At 38.3% G+C, this 17049-nt stretch overlaps 1 protein-coding gene across 2 annotated transcripts; it reads right to left on the minus strand.

Annotated features, from left to right (window-relative positions):
* Positions 1 to 1884: 1884 nt before the first annotated feature.
* slc1a3a (solute carrier family 1 member 3a) lies at positions 1885 to 15781 on the minus strand. 2 transcript variants are annotated; one of them, XM_062417443.1, is made up of 10 exons: positions 15626 to 15781; positions 14718 to 15052; positions 13624 to 13761; positions 7443 to 7647; positions 7191 to 7233; positions 6010 to 6278; positions 5698 to 5931; positions 5166 to 5360; positions 4631 to 4765; positions 1885 to 4104 (listed from the first exon to the last, which is right to left on the minus strand). In XM_062417443.1, the coding sequence occupies exons 2-10, from the start codon at positions 14899 to 14901 to the stop codon at positions 3897 to 3899; spliced, it is 1611 nt and encodes a 536-aa protein (XP_062273427.1). In that variant the 5' UTR covers positions 14902 to 15052; positions 15626 to 15781; the 3' UTR covers positions 1885 to 3896. The 2 variants fall into 2 exon arrangements, with proteins under 2 accessions (XP_062273427.1, XP_062273428.1); XM_062417444.1 differs by lacking the exon at positions 1885 to 4104 and having other exon boundaries at positions 5166 to 5274.
* Positions 15782 to 17049: the final 1268 nt, after the last annotated feature.

Below are 17049 nucleotides of genomic sequence, written 5' to 3' on the forward strand. Positions count from 1 at the left end.
GACTCCCTCCATCGGCGCCAAACAAAATGCCATGCAACATTTCACATGCAAGCCGCTAGAGGACGCTGTAACACAACGATAACGTCTCTGGCCCATTTACTGTACAGTCAACTGTGAAGTCTTACATATTTTACACGTATAAACAGTGTTGGGTAGTAACTAGTTGCATGTTATTAATTTACAGTTACTTATGAAAATGATTATTACAAAAGGGGTTACATCTAAAGTCAGACCTTTAAAATTATGATATAACATCTTTATTTTATATTTCAAAATCTACATGAACTAATGAGTACATTTTAAAATGAAAAGTAAATCTTGGTTTATAAGAAATGATCTCCCTTATAAATCATGTCAGTATCCATGAAAAATACCTGAAATCAGCCCCAATGGGTACACTTACCATAACAGTTTAAAACGTTCATTAGAACATTTCAAATGTAATCAAATGTAATAAGTTACATTACTTTGACTAAGTAATTGAAATAGTTAATTTTTTTATTACATTTCAAATGGTATAACTAGTAATCTGTAACCTATTTCCAAAGTAACCTTCCCAACCCCGCGTATAAATGAATCATTATTAAAATTACTGATGATGAACAGGCCAAGGAGCTACTACACATATCTATCCCTTTAAATCAACACATATTGTTTTTGTATACACTTCAAATATGCACTTATGACCCCATATAGGATATTTAAAAATTTATATATTTTGCATTACAAAAACAGGTGCCAGATAAGCAAGGATTTAAAATGCCTTTAGTCATCTTATTCAAATATCAAGGCTCAGTTTAAGATTACACAGATTACATATTCTGTCTTTCAGATGTTCTTTATAAATAATAAATACACATCACTGATTTGATTGTTTTTATTTTTAAAAATCCATACGAGATACAAGTGTATGTGCATGTGTGTGCATGCACACTTGCATGCAAAGTCATGAGAGAAATTATCTTGTCAAGGGAGACACCAGCTTCTGTAAACAAATTAACTATTCTATTTCCTCCAGTGTGTAAGAGAAGAAAAAAACATAATTACATAAAAGTACAATATTTCCTTCTAAAATGCAGTGGTGTAAAAGTATGAAAATAGCCTTAATGGAAATATGTTAAGTATCCTACAAGTAGCTCAATACTATACTGAAGGTCAGCACTTGAATAAATGCACTTATAAGTTTCAAGCACTATGTGTTTGCATCTGGGTCTTGTCTGGCTGGGTTCATATCAAATCAAGTAGCCTACTTCTTATGGTTTATACTTTTACATCAAAGCTATTTTTATATCTCAGATGGCAAAGCAATCATTTGTATTTAAAATAGAAGTAAAGGATATGCATTTACATGTAAGTTAATGAAATATCTTCAGATGTGCCAACACCAAGATACAGTAATTATGCTTATGTGTAAAATAGGACATAGTTGTTTGATTAGACATTGGCGGCCAAATTTACAGACTTCTTTGCAAAGAAATGTTTTGTTTGCAACCTGTTTCACTTTGATAGGAGATCAAATCACTGTTTGATCGCATGATGCCAGCAATAGCGTTTGATAAATGTGAGGATTATACATCATTTCAAATCGTCTCAAGTAACTTTTAGAAAAGGTTGTTAGAGTGAGGTGGCAATACTCTGAATGAAGCTGGACTTTTGCAGCTCAAATGACCACTAACATGACTTCAAGCAAGATACAGCCTGCACTTACACATACTAATCTGTTCTGTATCTTTGCATTACAAAAACAGGTATGTGCCAGATAAGCAAGGATTTAAAAAACTTGTAGTCATCTCATTCAAATATCAAGGCTCAGTTTAAAAATCACAGATTACATATTTTGTCTTTCAGATGTTCTTTATAAAATGATACAACACCACACACCACTGATTTTATTGTTTTTATTTTTTTAAATCCATGCAAGACAAACTATTCGGTGTGTGTTTGTGTGTGTGTGTGTGTGTGTGTGTGTGTGTGTGTGTGTGTGTGTGTGTGCGTGCGTGTGTGCGTGTGTGTGTGTGTGTGTGTGAGTGTGTGTGTGTGTGTGTGTGTGTGTGTGTGTGTGTGTGTGTGTGTGTGTGTGTGTCTGCACTCACATGAGAGGAGAGACACCAGCATTTGTAAACAAACTATTACATTTCCTCAAGTCTGTAAAAGAAATCATTTGATCCTTTAAATCATCCAGTTTTGCATTCATAAAAGGAAAATAAGGGATTGTTAGTTTGGTCATGAGGTTTGACAGGAGCTGGGCTACAGCATCTTTACATACACAGTTCTCAAGTAACCTTTTATCATTTGAAATCTACAATTAATGTACACTTTTATCTACATTTCTCTATACAAGTACATTATATTCATAATAATCTTCTATACAATTTCTATGTAAATGTTGCATTTGTTATATATAATGAAGTAGTTTAACTACAAAGCAGCACTTACAAATCCAAACTAACAAAGCAAAAGCTGGGGAGTGGAAATTTAATCCATGACTTTACAGCAATCATCCACATTAAACCACGTGAAATAAGCACTGGATCTCATTACGCATGGAAATATTCAGGACTTGAGTGTAGCCTAGCTCATTTAGAAAATAATATATCCAATCTACTGATTACAATTACTACTACAATTTCACTAATTTAATATAAAGTAGATATTCCACACTAACTAGATAATTTGGAATTCCACAGCCAGGTTACAGGGTCTACTCTGTGGTAGGAGCTTGTTTTTTTCGAGGCACTGAGTGACACAATGACCATTTATTAGAAATACACTATCTTACTATTTTTCTGTTAATCATCACTGCATCACTTGGTGTGTTATCAGTTTGTTCGGTAATGGGTGGGTATGATCCAATTGTATGTCATTCAATCTTACAAATAATAAGATCATATTTTTGGTGCTTCTTTTTTTGGTCAAAATATAATTGCTTAATATTCTTAATTGATTACTGTTCAAAATCTCTGCTAAGCAAACTTACAGGTAAGAACATGGTTGAGTGATTTTGGTTCGTCAGTCCTAGTGATTGTAATGACTGGACAAAAAAAGGGGAAAAAAAGATTGCCTCACCCATTAAGACTGGTAAGGCAGGCGCAATTACAGTTGCCATGGTATTCTAAAAGCTTCTTTTGCCTAACAATAGCAGAATGATTTGGACAATTAGGATGAGGAAAACATGTTTACCTCAATGTAGTTAATAAATGGCATGATTAATTAAATTTATACCTGTACAAAAATACCAAAATCATAGAAATTAAAGCCATTAATGTCTGTACAGTAATGTGTAAATAGACAGCCCTTTTCCCCCAATTAAATTGGCCTGGTCACAGTGTATATGCATGATATCCAACACTTTTCACATCAGTCCACAGATTTTCACTCACACTTCAATGACCTCTTTTCACATACAACACCACAGAAACAAAAATAAAAACAACTTTAAAGCCAGAAAAAAGTCTGTGCAAGTTTTGGGCTGTAAATCTGCTGCAGTGTTAAGACTTGCACTGATACTGGCCTCTAGTGGCTGAGATTAGTCACGATAGTTCTGAGAGGAGTTGGATATGGCTTGCAGGCCACAAACCACCAGGCTCTAGAGTAGTTCATTCTATATAGTAAACAGCTGCCACCCTGTGGTGGACACATGTAGGAAACTTCATAGCACAAACCCTTAGAAAAACAATGCAAGAGTGAATCGTTTTTCTCTACTTGGTGTCATGAAAACCCACATCAGACCATACACTTTGCTGGAACTCATCTTGGCTCATAGTGAAATTTATTCTAGCTGTATGTGATCAGGTGAGACCTCCAATTTTGTGAGAAGGTTTTGACATGGAGAAATAAAGTAGAGTTTAGAACAGAAAAATGGTTCAATGTAAAGTTTTTCATAAGAATTCATGAAACTACATCTTGGTCTCGCTGTCAGCAGGCCTCTCGTTCTCATACTCATTCTCCTGGCAGATGAGCTGATAAGGCTTCTTGTCTGCCTCCTCCACCACCGAGTTGCCCACCTCTGGGTCTTTATTCTTCAACTCGTGGCGAGACAGGTGCTCCACTATACCTGCACCGATGGAGTCTCCTAGGACATTAGTTGTGGTGCGCAATCGGTCCCTGAGGGGAAGCAGAGAAAGAAAGACATGATTACTAAATATTCAACATTGCCACTGAGGAGATTGCAAATTAAATCTTTGTGTACATAAAAAATATCATGCCAAAACTGGAGGCACAGTTGTAATTGCTCCAGGCAAACTTCAAACTACGTGAAACACAGCCAGTAGATAGAAGGAAGCTGGGCTTCACTTCGATTGGATGCCGACTGAATGAAAACCAGATGGATTGAGGGACATGGAATGTGCAGGGGAGTGTCTTTGGAAGCTGTCCTGTAATCCACTCGGGAGTATACAGCAGATCAATGTGATCCCTTAACTCCTTAAAATCCTCCGGGATGGAAATTGATTGAAAACACACCCACACACACACACACACACACACACTTTTCTTTTTCCTAAGGACAAAAACCTCTTTGTTCCTCTTAACATTTTCCCATTTGAGTGCTGCTCATAAGTTAACTGGTTCTACTAGGGGGGGGGGGGGAATTCAAAATGAGCTTGACACCATACATATAGCCAATACTTACAGGAACCAATCAACTGCAATGATAAGTGTGATGTCATCAGTGGGCAGGCCTACAGAGGTTAGCACTATCACCATGGTAACCAGTCCTGCCTGAGGGATTCCAGCTGCTCCAATGCTGGCTGCTGTGGCTGTGATACTAGTGGATATAAGTGAAAAACAGACAGAGAGAGACATATGAATAGTCCAAAAAATGATTTCTTACAGTAAAAAAAAGACAGATTTGTCCTAGAATTGAACTTTCAACCATTCCTCAGTAATAGTATTGGATAGGCTCAACAAATCATTCCCTTGGCTGAAATACTATTTCACAACTATTTAAAACAGCTGAACTGTTGGTTGGTTGATCGCCATGAAGCTGGAACCTGTGATTTAATGAAAGCAAATGTAATGTCCTGTATATACAAAAATGATCCAACTCAAAGAGCAGACCAGGTTTACTGAATCAGATCATTTTAGGTGCATTTAAGTCATTAAAAACAGTTAATGAATACTTAAAGAGCAAAAGTAGATTTTCAAGCATTCTGTAAATTACATACCTGATGGTGAGAATCTGTCCGAAGTTAAGGTCATAGTCATTAACCTGAGCAATAAAGATGGCTGCCAGGGCTTCGTACAGGGCTGTGCCATCCATGTTTATGGTGGCACCTACAGGGAGTACAAAACGGGTCACACGCTTGTCCACCTTGTTGTTTTCCTCAAGGCATTTAAAAGTGATGGGCAAAGTGGCAGAACTGAGAGTGGATAAAGGAAGAGGGAGGGTGGCAGAAAGACAGAGAAAGGAGAAGTAAGTGGCTCTGACTATTTTAATAGTGACCAGTCAATTAGGGTGATAAATGTTATGAAACTACTGACCCTGATTATCTGTAGCATTCTGGGAGGCTAACTGAATACCAAAGCCTAAAACAATTCACTGCAAGCCAACAATGACTTTAAAATGCAAGAAATGACCATTATACCATAACATAAATCATTATTGGGCAAAACCTTAAGTACTTTTAGAACAAGAAGGTCCTTCAGATTTCAAGTGTGCTTGAACGGTGCTGCGTTACACTAAGTACAATCACATACCTAGAGGATGTTCCCAGGGCAGTGATGAGTGCCTGTAAAATCCCTGCAATGAAGACAAAGGGGTTTTTCCTGGTGACGGCAAAGTAGAGTGTTGGAAGGACGAAGAGGGCATGGATGAGCAGGCCACAGATGACTGTCACTGTGTACATGCCCAGCTGGCCACCCATGGTTGTGATGTCGTCCATCTCCACAATCTTACCAGCAATTAGGAACAAGATACCGATAGGGGCATACCTGAGGATTAGTAGGTGTTACTTTATTTATGTTTTGCAAAATCCAATAATTCATCTATCATCCAATGTTTGAACTTACCACATGATTATGGCAACCAGCCTCATGATGGCTTCATTGAGACAGTCGAAAAAGTCCTTGAGGGGCTGCCCCTGTTCCCTCATGCTACCGATGATCAGACCAAAGCACATGGAAAACACCACCAGACCGAGAGCGTTGACTCCATCCACTTTCCCCGGCACTGGGATCATCTCCTCCCGGGATATCGCCTGGCTGCCATTGACTGTGAATATTGTATCATTCACTGTCATCGTCACTTGGACTACTCTCTTGGCATACTGTGTCTTGAACTGTTTTTTAAAAGGTAAAAAGAATGGGTTAAACAGCAATTAAAATCTGGTTTCTGGGTGGCAATGTCAGTCTGGGCCACAGTAATATCTCAATATCAATCTTTTGATGGCTTGCTGTGAATTTGTTTTTCACATTATCCAGAGGATTAACTCTAATGACGTTGGTGATCCTATGACTTTTCCTCTGTTTCATATTTCACATTTGTGGTTTTGAGTGAAATCGCTCGAGAAATTTTAGAAGGATTGCCAGGAAATATGGTGTCCCTATCAGGATTTTTATTTGAAATCATTATTAATTAATACTATGCTGGCATGCTAAACTATGATGGTGAATATATCATGTTAGGCTGACATTTGCATGTCTGAAAAAGGAAAAGGTAAACAATTTACATACGCTCAATAAACTAGCTGTTTAAAAACTGCAGCTGTTCATCTAGTGCAAATCTTACAACCCTGCCAGCATCTTTCCTCAAAGTATAGATTGTGTTGGAATGAAGAAGAGAAAATGGTTTAGGGCTTCAGCTCACAAGTAAGGCTGTAGGTGTAAGCATAGGCAGCTTAGAATGATTTAATCCCTTTTAGGTATCCAAAACAAAACCATCTGAAAAAAAGAATATTTCTAGAATGTTTCTTTCCGCTTTTCCTAAACAGTTGCACAAGAATTGTCATTGCTAATAGTACTATACAATTAGCTTCCATTGTAATGGGGATCTCTGCTGAAATAGTATTTTATTATATGGAAAAAATAAAGCAACCCAGTGCTGAAGAAGCTCCAAAAGTACGCACAATAAATGAACACTCAGGTTCTGATGAGGACATTCTAAAGGGAGAGAATTAATGGGAAAAAATTAAACATACAGATAACTGGGCAGGATAAGGAAGGAGAGGGTAAGAATGTAGAGGGAGAGTTACCTGTTTAGTGCAAGCCTCCACAAGGTTAGGAGGGAACATGTTTCTGCAAAACAGTATAGTGTTATTAGGATGAACAAATTACTTACAAATGAATGCACCTCATCCAAAACGAAATACAAAAAAATCCTTCATTCAATAAATGTGTCTTTTTATCAACACCTCCATCTGTGTGACTATTATAGATTTAAATGGGGAGATCATAGGAAATCTTGAAAGTTTATGTTTGGTTGTTGAAGTAGTGTGTGTAGGTACCTGATGAGGTCGAGAAATGCATCAGCCGGGCTTATCTGCTCTATCTTCTGCTGCTTGGTAAACTCATCCTTTGATCCTTTTCCAGGGTGAATAATGAGCACCATGACGATCCCAATGAACACAGCAATCACAGTTGTGGTGGTGTAGTAGACTACCGCCCTCATACCCATTTTACCAGATGCACGGCTGTCTAGAGCAGCCATACCTGAAAGGGAAATATATATTTTATTGTATGCCAGTGTTGCACAGTTTATCCTCCATAATGTGTTTAAAATAAGTGTCTTTAGTGTCAATTATCCACTGGTACTTGATCTCTAGCTCATATTATCAGAAGCATGAATAACAGTGAATGAGGAGAGAAGAATGCTGCACAGAATGAGATGTGCTATTGGAGTTTCAATCACTACCTTTAGGTGGAGCACAGTGCAACAGTAGTGCATGTAGCAGCTCCTTGTATATGGATTGATTAGTTGATTAATGAATGAATTCATCAATAGTGTAGATTCAAGCATTTCATTATTTTATATTAATTACATACATCTCCTTCACAATTACACATTTGGTTTAAGTAACTAGAAACTTAAATTACCCAAACACAAAATAAGAAAACAACTATTAAATGCACATGTAATAGTATCAAGAGAGTCTGTGCATGTTCAAATAGAGTGTATAAATCTTAGAATTAAGTAAATAAAAAACCCTGAATATTCCTATCTTTGTTGTTGTTTCTGCATTTGGAAGAAAAACATCCCTATCATCTGTGGTCATGCTGTCCCATGACCTCAGAGCTGCATACATGTATTAATAATGTCTGTCCCTGTGAGTCTACAGTTAGCCTGGGAAAAGGTGCTGTAATTATAGGTGGAATACATCCATCCAGATTATCTGACTAACTATCTATGGGAACAAAGAGTGGTAAGAAACACAAACTGACTATGACCTTTACTGGTAGAGAACACACCTACTGTAAAGCACCCAGGGGATGATCAAATACAGAACATCTGTTTACATATTGTATATTCACATGAACTAAATTACAGAGAAAACTGTGATCATTTGGTTTCAAATTCTTTATTTGATAATAAAACAGTGCTGTATGTCTCTACTTGTCTACTTGTAATGCAAGTTTATTGTGAACACAGACATAGATGTCAGTTGCAGATAAAAAGCCTGACCTCAACTGACTATTTGTGTCTGGGAGAAAAAGATTTAGCAAAGATGTTTGAATTCAGAGTAAAAAAATCACATGTACTACGAGGCATCAAGCCATGGCCAAAGCATAGAATGGACTGTAGCTGAGATACAACATTGAGCAATGTTTTATACAGAAGCAGCATAATATTGAACAGCTGGTGATCAAATTTCAGATAAATACTCTGCTTCCCGTCTATGTCTGGCAACATTTGCATTCCTAAAAGAAAGGTTGGATACTATCAAATTATATCCTACCATCAATTTTATAGGCCTATTGAAAACCACGACTTGATTTAAGGTTGCTTAAGAAGTAGTTTTAACAATGATGGCAGGGAATTGACAAACTACTGTGGAGAAAAAACTCTGCTTTATGCAGTTTTATGCGTGCCAGAAAAAACTTTGATGGAGTCACGGAGCCACTGGGCTAAACCATCATCCACAGCCCTAATAGCATTAAACAGACTTTGTGCGAATAATGGTGGTAAAAGAAATATGGCTATTCTGTGGACTGTATTTTGGAAGCAGACTAGCTGTATGAATAGGCATGGCAGTGGTGTTGTATTTTCAAAGTGTCAGGACCTATTATTATCTTCATTCAGAGCAGTACAAGGCGAAGCAAGATTCGTGTGAATGTTTATGTTCCTTTTATATGTGTCACTGTGTATACTAAAGTGTGTGTGTGCATGTATGTGTGCTAGATTGTGTCCGTGGGTGTACCTACTGCCCCTGCTTTGGCCCTCTCTGTTCCTCTTGTTTCAACATGCCTAGGATTTGGGCTTTCATCCAAATCTTTTTTATCCTCTTTGTCCCCTCTTCATCCTTCCCTCCCTTCATTCTCTTCTCCGAAATTCTTCACCTCCTCTCCCCACCACCCCTCCATCACCACCTCTCGTTTCAGGGCACCCCCAGCCCCCCACCTTCCTTGCTCTTCCTCCACTCCAACCCCCACATCTTCCCTACTCCGTCTCTTTTTTCTTGCACGCTGATCTTATTGCTGCAATCCTCTTTCATTGCCACCCTTTTCCCCCTCACCATCCCCCTTTTTTCTGCTGTCCTCCTATTCCTTTTCTGACGGCCCTGGGAAAACTTGTTGACTTTGTCAGCCCCACACGCACACAATGATCCCCGACCTGTTGTCCAGGCAACAAAGGACACAGCCCCACCAATTCCATCCGCTGAAAAGAGAGCAAGGAGAATGACTTTCTTTCACATATGGGGAATGTTCATCAAATACAAAAGTAGGCCTACTTCAGGGGGGGAGAGTTGAAGCTCAGGACATGAACTGCAAGAGGTCTGTCCGGAGGGCAATTAACATCCACTATTGCTGGGCAGAAATGAGATTTGCAGTTCTAGCAAGACTTTATCTGAAGTCTTGCTCGAAAAATATCATTACAACATGAGTTTAATAGTTGATCGATAATTGATTAAACAGTTAACTGCCAGCTATTTTTACAATCAATTTATTACTTTAGTCACTTTATTCACTTTTCAAGCCAAAACTCCTCAGCTCTTCAATAGTTACAATATAACAGCGACACATAGATTCAACCTATGGTCATCTTGGTAAAATCAATTTTATTATAACTAAATGAACTTGAATGTGCAGCATGTACGTTTGTATAATGCTACAAATGAAACATGGATGCAACCTGCAATAAGACATTAGCAATAAAACACAGCAACAAATTCTTTCTTGATACAGAAACCACTGAATTTCTGATCCTTAAATATTCTCCAAATCCATTTCCTTTTAATGTGCCAGATGTTAAGTGAAGTCATATCTCCAGTAGGGACAGACATGCAGTAGATGTTGTGTGTACAGAATAGACCAAAATAGCAAAATTACAATATGGAAAATCACTATGTAATGTTAGTGTTTGTCTTCATCATTAGTGTAGTCTATTATGAATCAACAGTGTTGGAAATGATGAGCTAACTTTGCTCATATAAAACAACATATATGCTCATGAGATGAAAGAAATTTTAGCACTGAAATTTTAGCAATGTTTCATTTTGTTAGCTATATGATCCCAGAAAAAACATGTCATTAAAAACCAAATCCAAGTGGACAGCTGCTAACCTTTTCATTTGCTTAATTTTAAGATATAGTTAAAACTGGTCAAACTATTAACATACACAGAGGTAGGCTACTGTACAGTAGAGTTTTATTATACATATACTTCACTTGAATGTTTCCATTTGTGTGAAACTTTTGTACTCTACTCGATTTAATGAGATGGTGTTTTTACACTGCCAGATTTACCTATTATACTTGATAAGAGACATTGACATGTTTTAGTGAAGTTTTATATTTAATATACAACAAGATACATCAATGATTACAACTAAATTAAATAATGAGTGCTCCCTGGACCTCCAATAAAAAACTATTTAGTTACACTTAAAAAAAGAAAGAGATGCACATACATTTGACATATTATATGTAAAATATGGAATCCATGAGTGAACTTTATTGGATAATTTCTTCATTATTTTAATACTATTGCTGTTACTATTACACTTAGCAAACCAAACATCTGTTCAGCTATTTAATGTAATACCCTCCTTCATCCTCCTCTCCATTTTTCTCCTTTCTTTACTCCTAGTCTTCCCCTTGGCTCCTTGCCCTTCAAACTTCCCCTCCAGCATACTCCTCTGTAATAATCTTCTTTTCCTCTTTTTATTGCCCATATCCCCTCGCCCTGTGTCCAGCCTCTTCTGAGCTCTATAAATACTTTATGGTGGACTCTCAGCTATCACAACGAAAAAACCTGAAATAAATATGGATTTTGTGGCAAACATAAGTTGTGTTTGAAGTGATCATGGTGAGGACCGTGGCAGTATCCTTAAATATTATACTGTGTGAACAAGTGGGTATGCAGAGAATACAAAACATCCAATTTGATCTTATCTGCATTCTGAAATAACATTTTAGAATCCAGGGGGTCGAGTTTTTTGGATTTAACGGCTTGTTCGGCATTCACTATGGTTGAACGTTCTGTCTATTTGCTGTTATTCATTGATCTAGTTAGCAGCCTGCTACCTTTCTGGCTGATGCCAATAAAATCTTTTCAAAACTGTGCCATCGTACACAAAGTCACATAAATATAAGGTATGTTATTGTTGAGCAGTGATCAAGTGTAGACTTTCTAAATGAATTTTGACTTACAACCTTATCAGTATGCAATGAAACATAAACACATAGAAATGTGACAGTCACTGTGACAAATGACCTAAACTCAAGCAAGTTTAAAGTTCAATGGAGGGTGAAAAAAAACAAAATAAGCTACCGTTGTAAAGTATGTTATTTTCAGAAATGTAGTAATCTTTTTTTGTATAATGATAGCTGAAAACATTAGAGACCAAATTTGAATACGGAAAAACACACACGATACACAAGCTGTGTGCCTGATGACTACAGAACAGCACTCTTTGTTGGTTTCCACATGTTGTAGCTGCGTCATGTGACAATGTTACGCCCTGCTGCAACACAAAGCAGGTTATTATCGTACATTATCGGTCCGTGCCATCCCTCCAGGAGACTGGCCCCTCGCTCTGTCAATCACTGCTCTGTGACTGGACATTTGGCCACATTATGTCCATCCTACATTAGTCACTCACTACTGCGGATCAGTGTTTTTGGAAACTCTCATGTGTCATAAGTCTACCTATACTTACGTATACTTATACTTCCAAAACAAGTATTGGTTCTGCTCAATAAAAAGCCACTGGCCATTGCCTCTGGAAGAAAGCATCACTGTATATCTGAATGGATTTAATAACCATATCGCCAGTGACGAATGGACTCACTACATCCCTGGATTAGGAGTGAAAACATCAGTGTCATGTGTGTATGTTTTTCTGGCACACAGGCCTAAATACCACAACGTAATCTAGTCCACTAACTCTGAATTGCTTATTCAATAAAGACATCGTTGGTTATGTTGTATCGAGATCAAGGCCATTACAACATGGGTCAAGCATGTGACTGCTGAGACTGGTCCGTCCAGAAAATATCTCTCTCTCTCTCTCTCTCTCTCTCTCTCTCTCTCTCTCTCTCTCTCTCTCTCTCTCTCTCTCTCTCTCTCTCTCTCTCTCTCTCTCTCTCTCTCTCTCTCTCTCTCTCTCTCTCTCTCTCTCTCTCTCTCTCTTTCTGTCGTTCTCGCTCTTTCGTGAGGTCATCCTAGCTCCGTCCACCACAGGACCCAAAACCAACAAACAGCATCGGCTGAAAAAACACTGCCACTCAGAGGGCACATGGTGGTCAGTGGAGCCACAAAACAACATACAACACTGTTACTGCTATGAGCATTGTAGACAGAAAACATGTATTAACTGAAAAACGTGAGAAAAACATGTACATACTGTATATATATATATATACACAGAGACAGACGGTGATCAAACCTTTTTGATGTGTGCAAACTAATTCTGTGCTGTACTTTCACTTCAGACTAAACACAGTATTTGAAGATACAGCAGCAGTTATTTCAACCAAATCCTAAAGTTTGGGGAGGGTTGTGATATCAGGGGATAGGTACAGTCGTGTTGTGTAATGACTAAGTTGTTTGATGCAAATTTAGATGAAAACATCACACAGACTAGAATTGCAAATGTCTAAGCTGTGCAGGCTTATTTTAGGAATCTGAGGCACGTTTAAACTAAAAATAGCTGATGAACGCTTTAGTCACTGTAATATTGTCACAATCATGTGGGAGGATTATGCATAAACCTCAGGTGTGTACAAAATTGTCAAATAGTAAATTATTTAATTTAATTCATATATCTGGTGTTAGTGACAGAAAAAGTTAAGACACAGTAAAAACCTGTATATGCCTCATTTGTAAAATACCAATATCTTGCAGTCTGACTGTTCAAATGTATCATATGAAAAATAATAAAATAATAGGAGGTGAATGAACTAAATTAATGAATGCTAGGCTGTACATTTTGCTGCCATGATACAAAAATGTGTTGATGCTCATACCTGTGATGAGACTGGAAATCAGCAGGGGCAGCACCAGCATCTGAAGCATTCTCATCAGCAGCTCTCCGGGAAAAGAGAAGAACTTCACTTCGCGATAAGACATTTTGTAAGGTCGCAAGGCAAATCCCAGGATTATACCTGATGCAAAGATCAGACATGGAAGAAAATTCAAAATTTGATTTAAAAAAATACATTTTTTGATGTCAACAAGAACAGGCGTTAAAAGAGTCCCAGATTTGATGTGTATAGTTGAATAAAATGAGTATCAAAACCATAGTAATACTGATTTGTTTCAGGGTCCAAAAATAACACCTGAAAGTTGAAACACGTTTTAATTACTTGTTTTCAGTTATTTAAAACACAGTGAACTCATTGGCAATGGGACAATACTGTTAAAGGTGAAAGTATTTGAATATGGGATCATTTCTGAGAATAAAACCTGCTGGCATTTTGGCAGGAGGGGAGGATACATATTAACCATTTCCTTTGAAACACCAGTTGCAAAGATTGTGCAACTGCCACTATCCTGCATTCATTTATCCATTTTTGAAACCTGATTTTCTCCACTGCAGCACTCATTCAACAAGAGGCCCAGGTGGCTGACCCGACAACCTGAAGTAAAGTATATCCTGAGTTTAACAATCAATCAACTGAGTCTGTCATGGCACTGTGTAATTCTACCAGGGCTGCAGATGTGCTGGCAGTGGGTGGGCCTGGTTCACTTCCTACTGCGTAAGATTCACAGGTTAATGGCAAGGGTCAGCTGCAGGGTCAAATAAAGGCCAGTCTGGTAAGTCCATCTGACCTTCCTCTATTCTCTCATCCGGTGAGTTTGTTTCTATTCTTTTCCTTCTTCCGCTCTGCCAGAGGAGAGTTGGTCACACCAGATTGATGGATTGTTTCGTCAATGTGAATCTGGAACCTTCTTCTTTACAAATTTGAACAGAGGAGGGGTAAAGGGGTGATAGATGGAGAGGAAAGGCGAGGAGGTCATATAATGTCACATTTTAAATCAACTAAATCCTGAAAGATGAAAAGATTCCACAATCTGAAACTGAGTCAATTAAACATAAAAAAAACACATTTCCACTCACCAATAATGACAGCAGCAACGGTAAATATCACAAAGGCATTTCTTATGAAGAATGCTTTCACATCACTCTTTGTGATGTTTTCCACTCTTTTCTTGGCCAGTAGCGACCGGGACTGGATGCCAGCCCGGATCTGGTGGAGACCACTCCGGGTCCTCTGAGGGTTCTCCCCATTGCTCTGAGTCATGGCTGCCGCAGAAATCTTCAGATCTGTTATAAACACCTAGAAACTTGAACTGCACTGATCTGAACACCGGAAAGGTGATTCACTTGTTACCTGTCGCTCTCCCCTCTGTCTGTTACACCTGTTCTCCTTTGGTTTGAGGTTTAACAGTTACCTGATTTGAGGAAAGGTCATATTGAAAGCATTAGTAAAATGTGTTGCTAAACAGTCTGTCACACTTCAGTCCAGAAATGGGTCAGATATCAAATTTGTTATTTTAGCAATTTTGTAGAGTACGTAGTGCACTACTGTTCTACACTGTATAGTCACTCATAACCTCCCACCACATATCCTGTGCACACAAACTGGTATTAAAAGGGATACAAAATCATCAAAAGACATGTGCTCTTTCATATGTAGAAAATGTAATGTCAGTGGAACATTGCAAACTCCCAAAAATGCAATATAAAACCAAGAAAATACTCAAAATTCATTTCTGAGTGAAGAACACATACGTTGCACCCATATCTATGAAAGCATGAATGATTTCCTCATACGTAAACATGAGAAACTACAACACACGTGTAGAGTTTGGGTCTATGCTGATACTGATTTATAGGTTGAGTTGTTCACATACAGACACACAAAAATACAGTTACTGATCAAATTGTAAAATGCATTTGTAGACATATTCAATGGTAAAATGCTAAAAAAAAAAAATAATAATTTAAAAAAGAAGTTCCTGTACCTTAGGCTTGAGCAACTTCCTCTGTAATTTCTCAGTTGTTCAGGGGAATAATTCTTGTTTAAAGCTCGGTCAGTGTGAGAGGGACAGAGTAGCTCTTTGGCTTTGAGCTGGTTGGTTTGAGCAACCAGAAATGAAGAGAGCGACAGGAGAAAGAGGAGAGGGGGAGGAGAGAGGAAAGGAAAGGAGGGAGCAAAGGCGGGGATGAGGGAATAAAAGACCCAGTGAGAGAATGGAGGCGGCGCTATAGTAAAAGAAAAACTAGTGTTAGGCACTCACAGTGTTGGCTTGTGAGGAGGCGAGGCGTGGACTAAAAAAAGGAAAAAGTAAGGTAGAGGAGTAGGGGGCTGCTTTTCAGACAGAGGGGAGCTTGAGGAATAATGAACTTTCCAAGCAGGAAAAAGAGAAAGGACCTTCTTGTTTTCTTCTGTCCCTCTCAGCCTTCCTTTCAAATGGTTTTTCACGCTTGATAAGTTCAGCCTGATTGGAGATTCCTGTGGAGTGTGAGTCAACAGAGAAATAAAAGTCATCCATCCATCAAAGAAATATGGCAGTGGATGAGATTCAGAGCTGTATCCATCAATCAGTCTCTGTTAGGCTTCTTTTGCTGAATTTTAGTAGATGATTACACATTTAAGCTACACAAAGTCCACTTGGTCATCTTTTTTTCATGAAACACTGTGGAGTCTTCAGGTTGTTAAGCTAAACAGAGTGAGTAAATATTTACCCATTGCCAGTTGTGCAACTGGTGCTCTACACACTTTTGGCTATAAAGAAAAAAAAACTGTGCAAACACTGACACATGTTTCAAGTTTGAAGGGGTTTGGCATTTAATGAGCTGACTTCTGTTGCTACTTTAACAGTTAGTTACACGATAAAGACATAACGACTACCTAGTCAGTGGTTTAAAGTCAAAACATTTCCAGGGAGGATTATACAAACACAAGCAGGCTGATGACCAGGAGGTATTCTGGCAGCAAAATGCAGGAATTCACAGTTTGGCATGTGCGGTGTGATTAACGCTGAGGGTGAGCGTGGAGGTGTGTGTTAATGTGGGTGAATGCGTCTGGAAAATAAGTGGGTTAGAGAGTTAAGTGAGAGCGGCAGGGTTGAAGGCATCCTTTCTGACTCATTCCAGGGGAATCCATGTTTGGCAGAGTTGTTTGCTGTGAAATGTTTCAGCAGTCGGTCCACACATACACACACACACACACACACACACACACACACACACACACACACACACACACACACACACACACACACACACACACACACACACACACACACACAGAGAAAGTGAGAGAGACACCTCAGAGGAGAGGACATTACATTAACTTTGCATTGAGATTTATATAACCATAACCATGTGTTGTGGATTGTTGGATTGTTTGAGTGATGTTGATTTACTTAACTTGTACTGCCTG

This window comes from Scomber scombrus, chromosome 4, assembly GCF_963691925.1.
Source record: "Scomber scombrus chromosome 4, fScoSco1.1, whole genome shotgun sequence".
Classification (NCBI taxonomy): domain Eukaryota; kingdom Metazoa; phylum Chordata; class Actinopteri; order Scombriformes; family Scombridae; genus Scomber; species Scomber scombrus.

Bases quoted from the DNA above. Each gene is read 5' to 3' on its own strand.
- slc1a3a (XM_062417443.1), bottom strand. From the start codon at position 14,901: ATGACTCAGAGCAATGGGGAGAACCCTCAGAGGACCCGGAGTGGTCTC. The intron at 7,234-7,442 runs GTACCTACACAC...ACTGTTTTGCAG, and splicing joins GCATTTCTCGACCTCATCAG to AAACATGTTCCCTCCTAACC. The intron at 6,279-7,190 runs GTAACTCTCCCT...TTTAAAAAACAG, and splicing joins TGGAGGCTTGCACTAAACAG to TTCAAGACACAGTATGCCAA.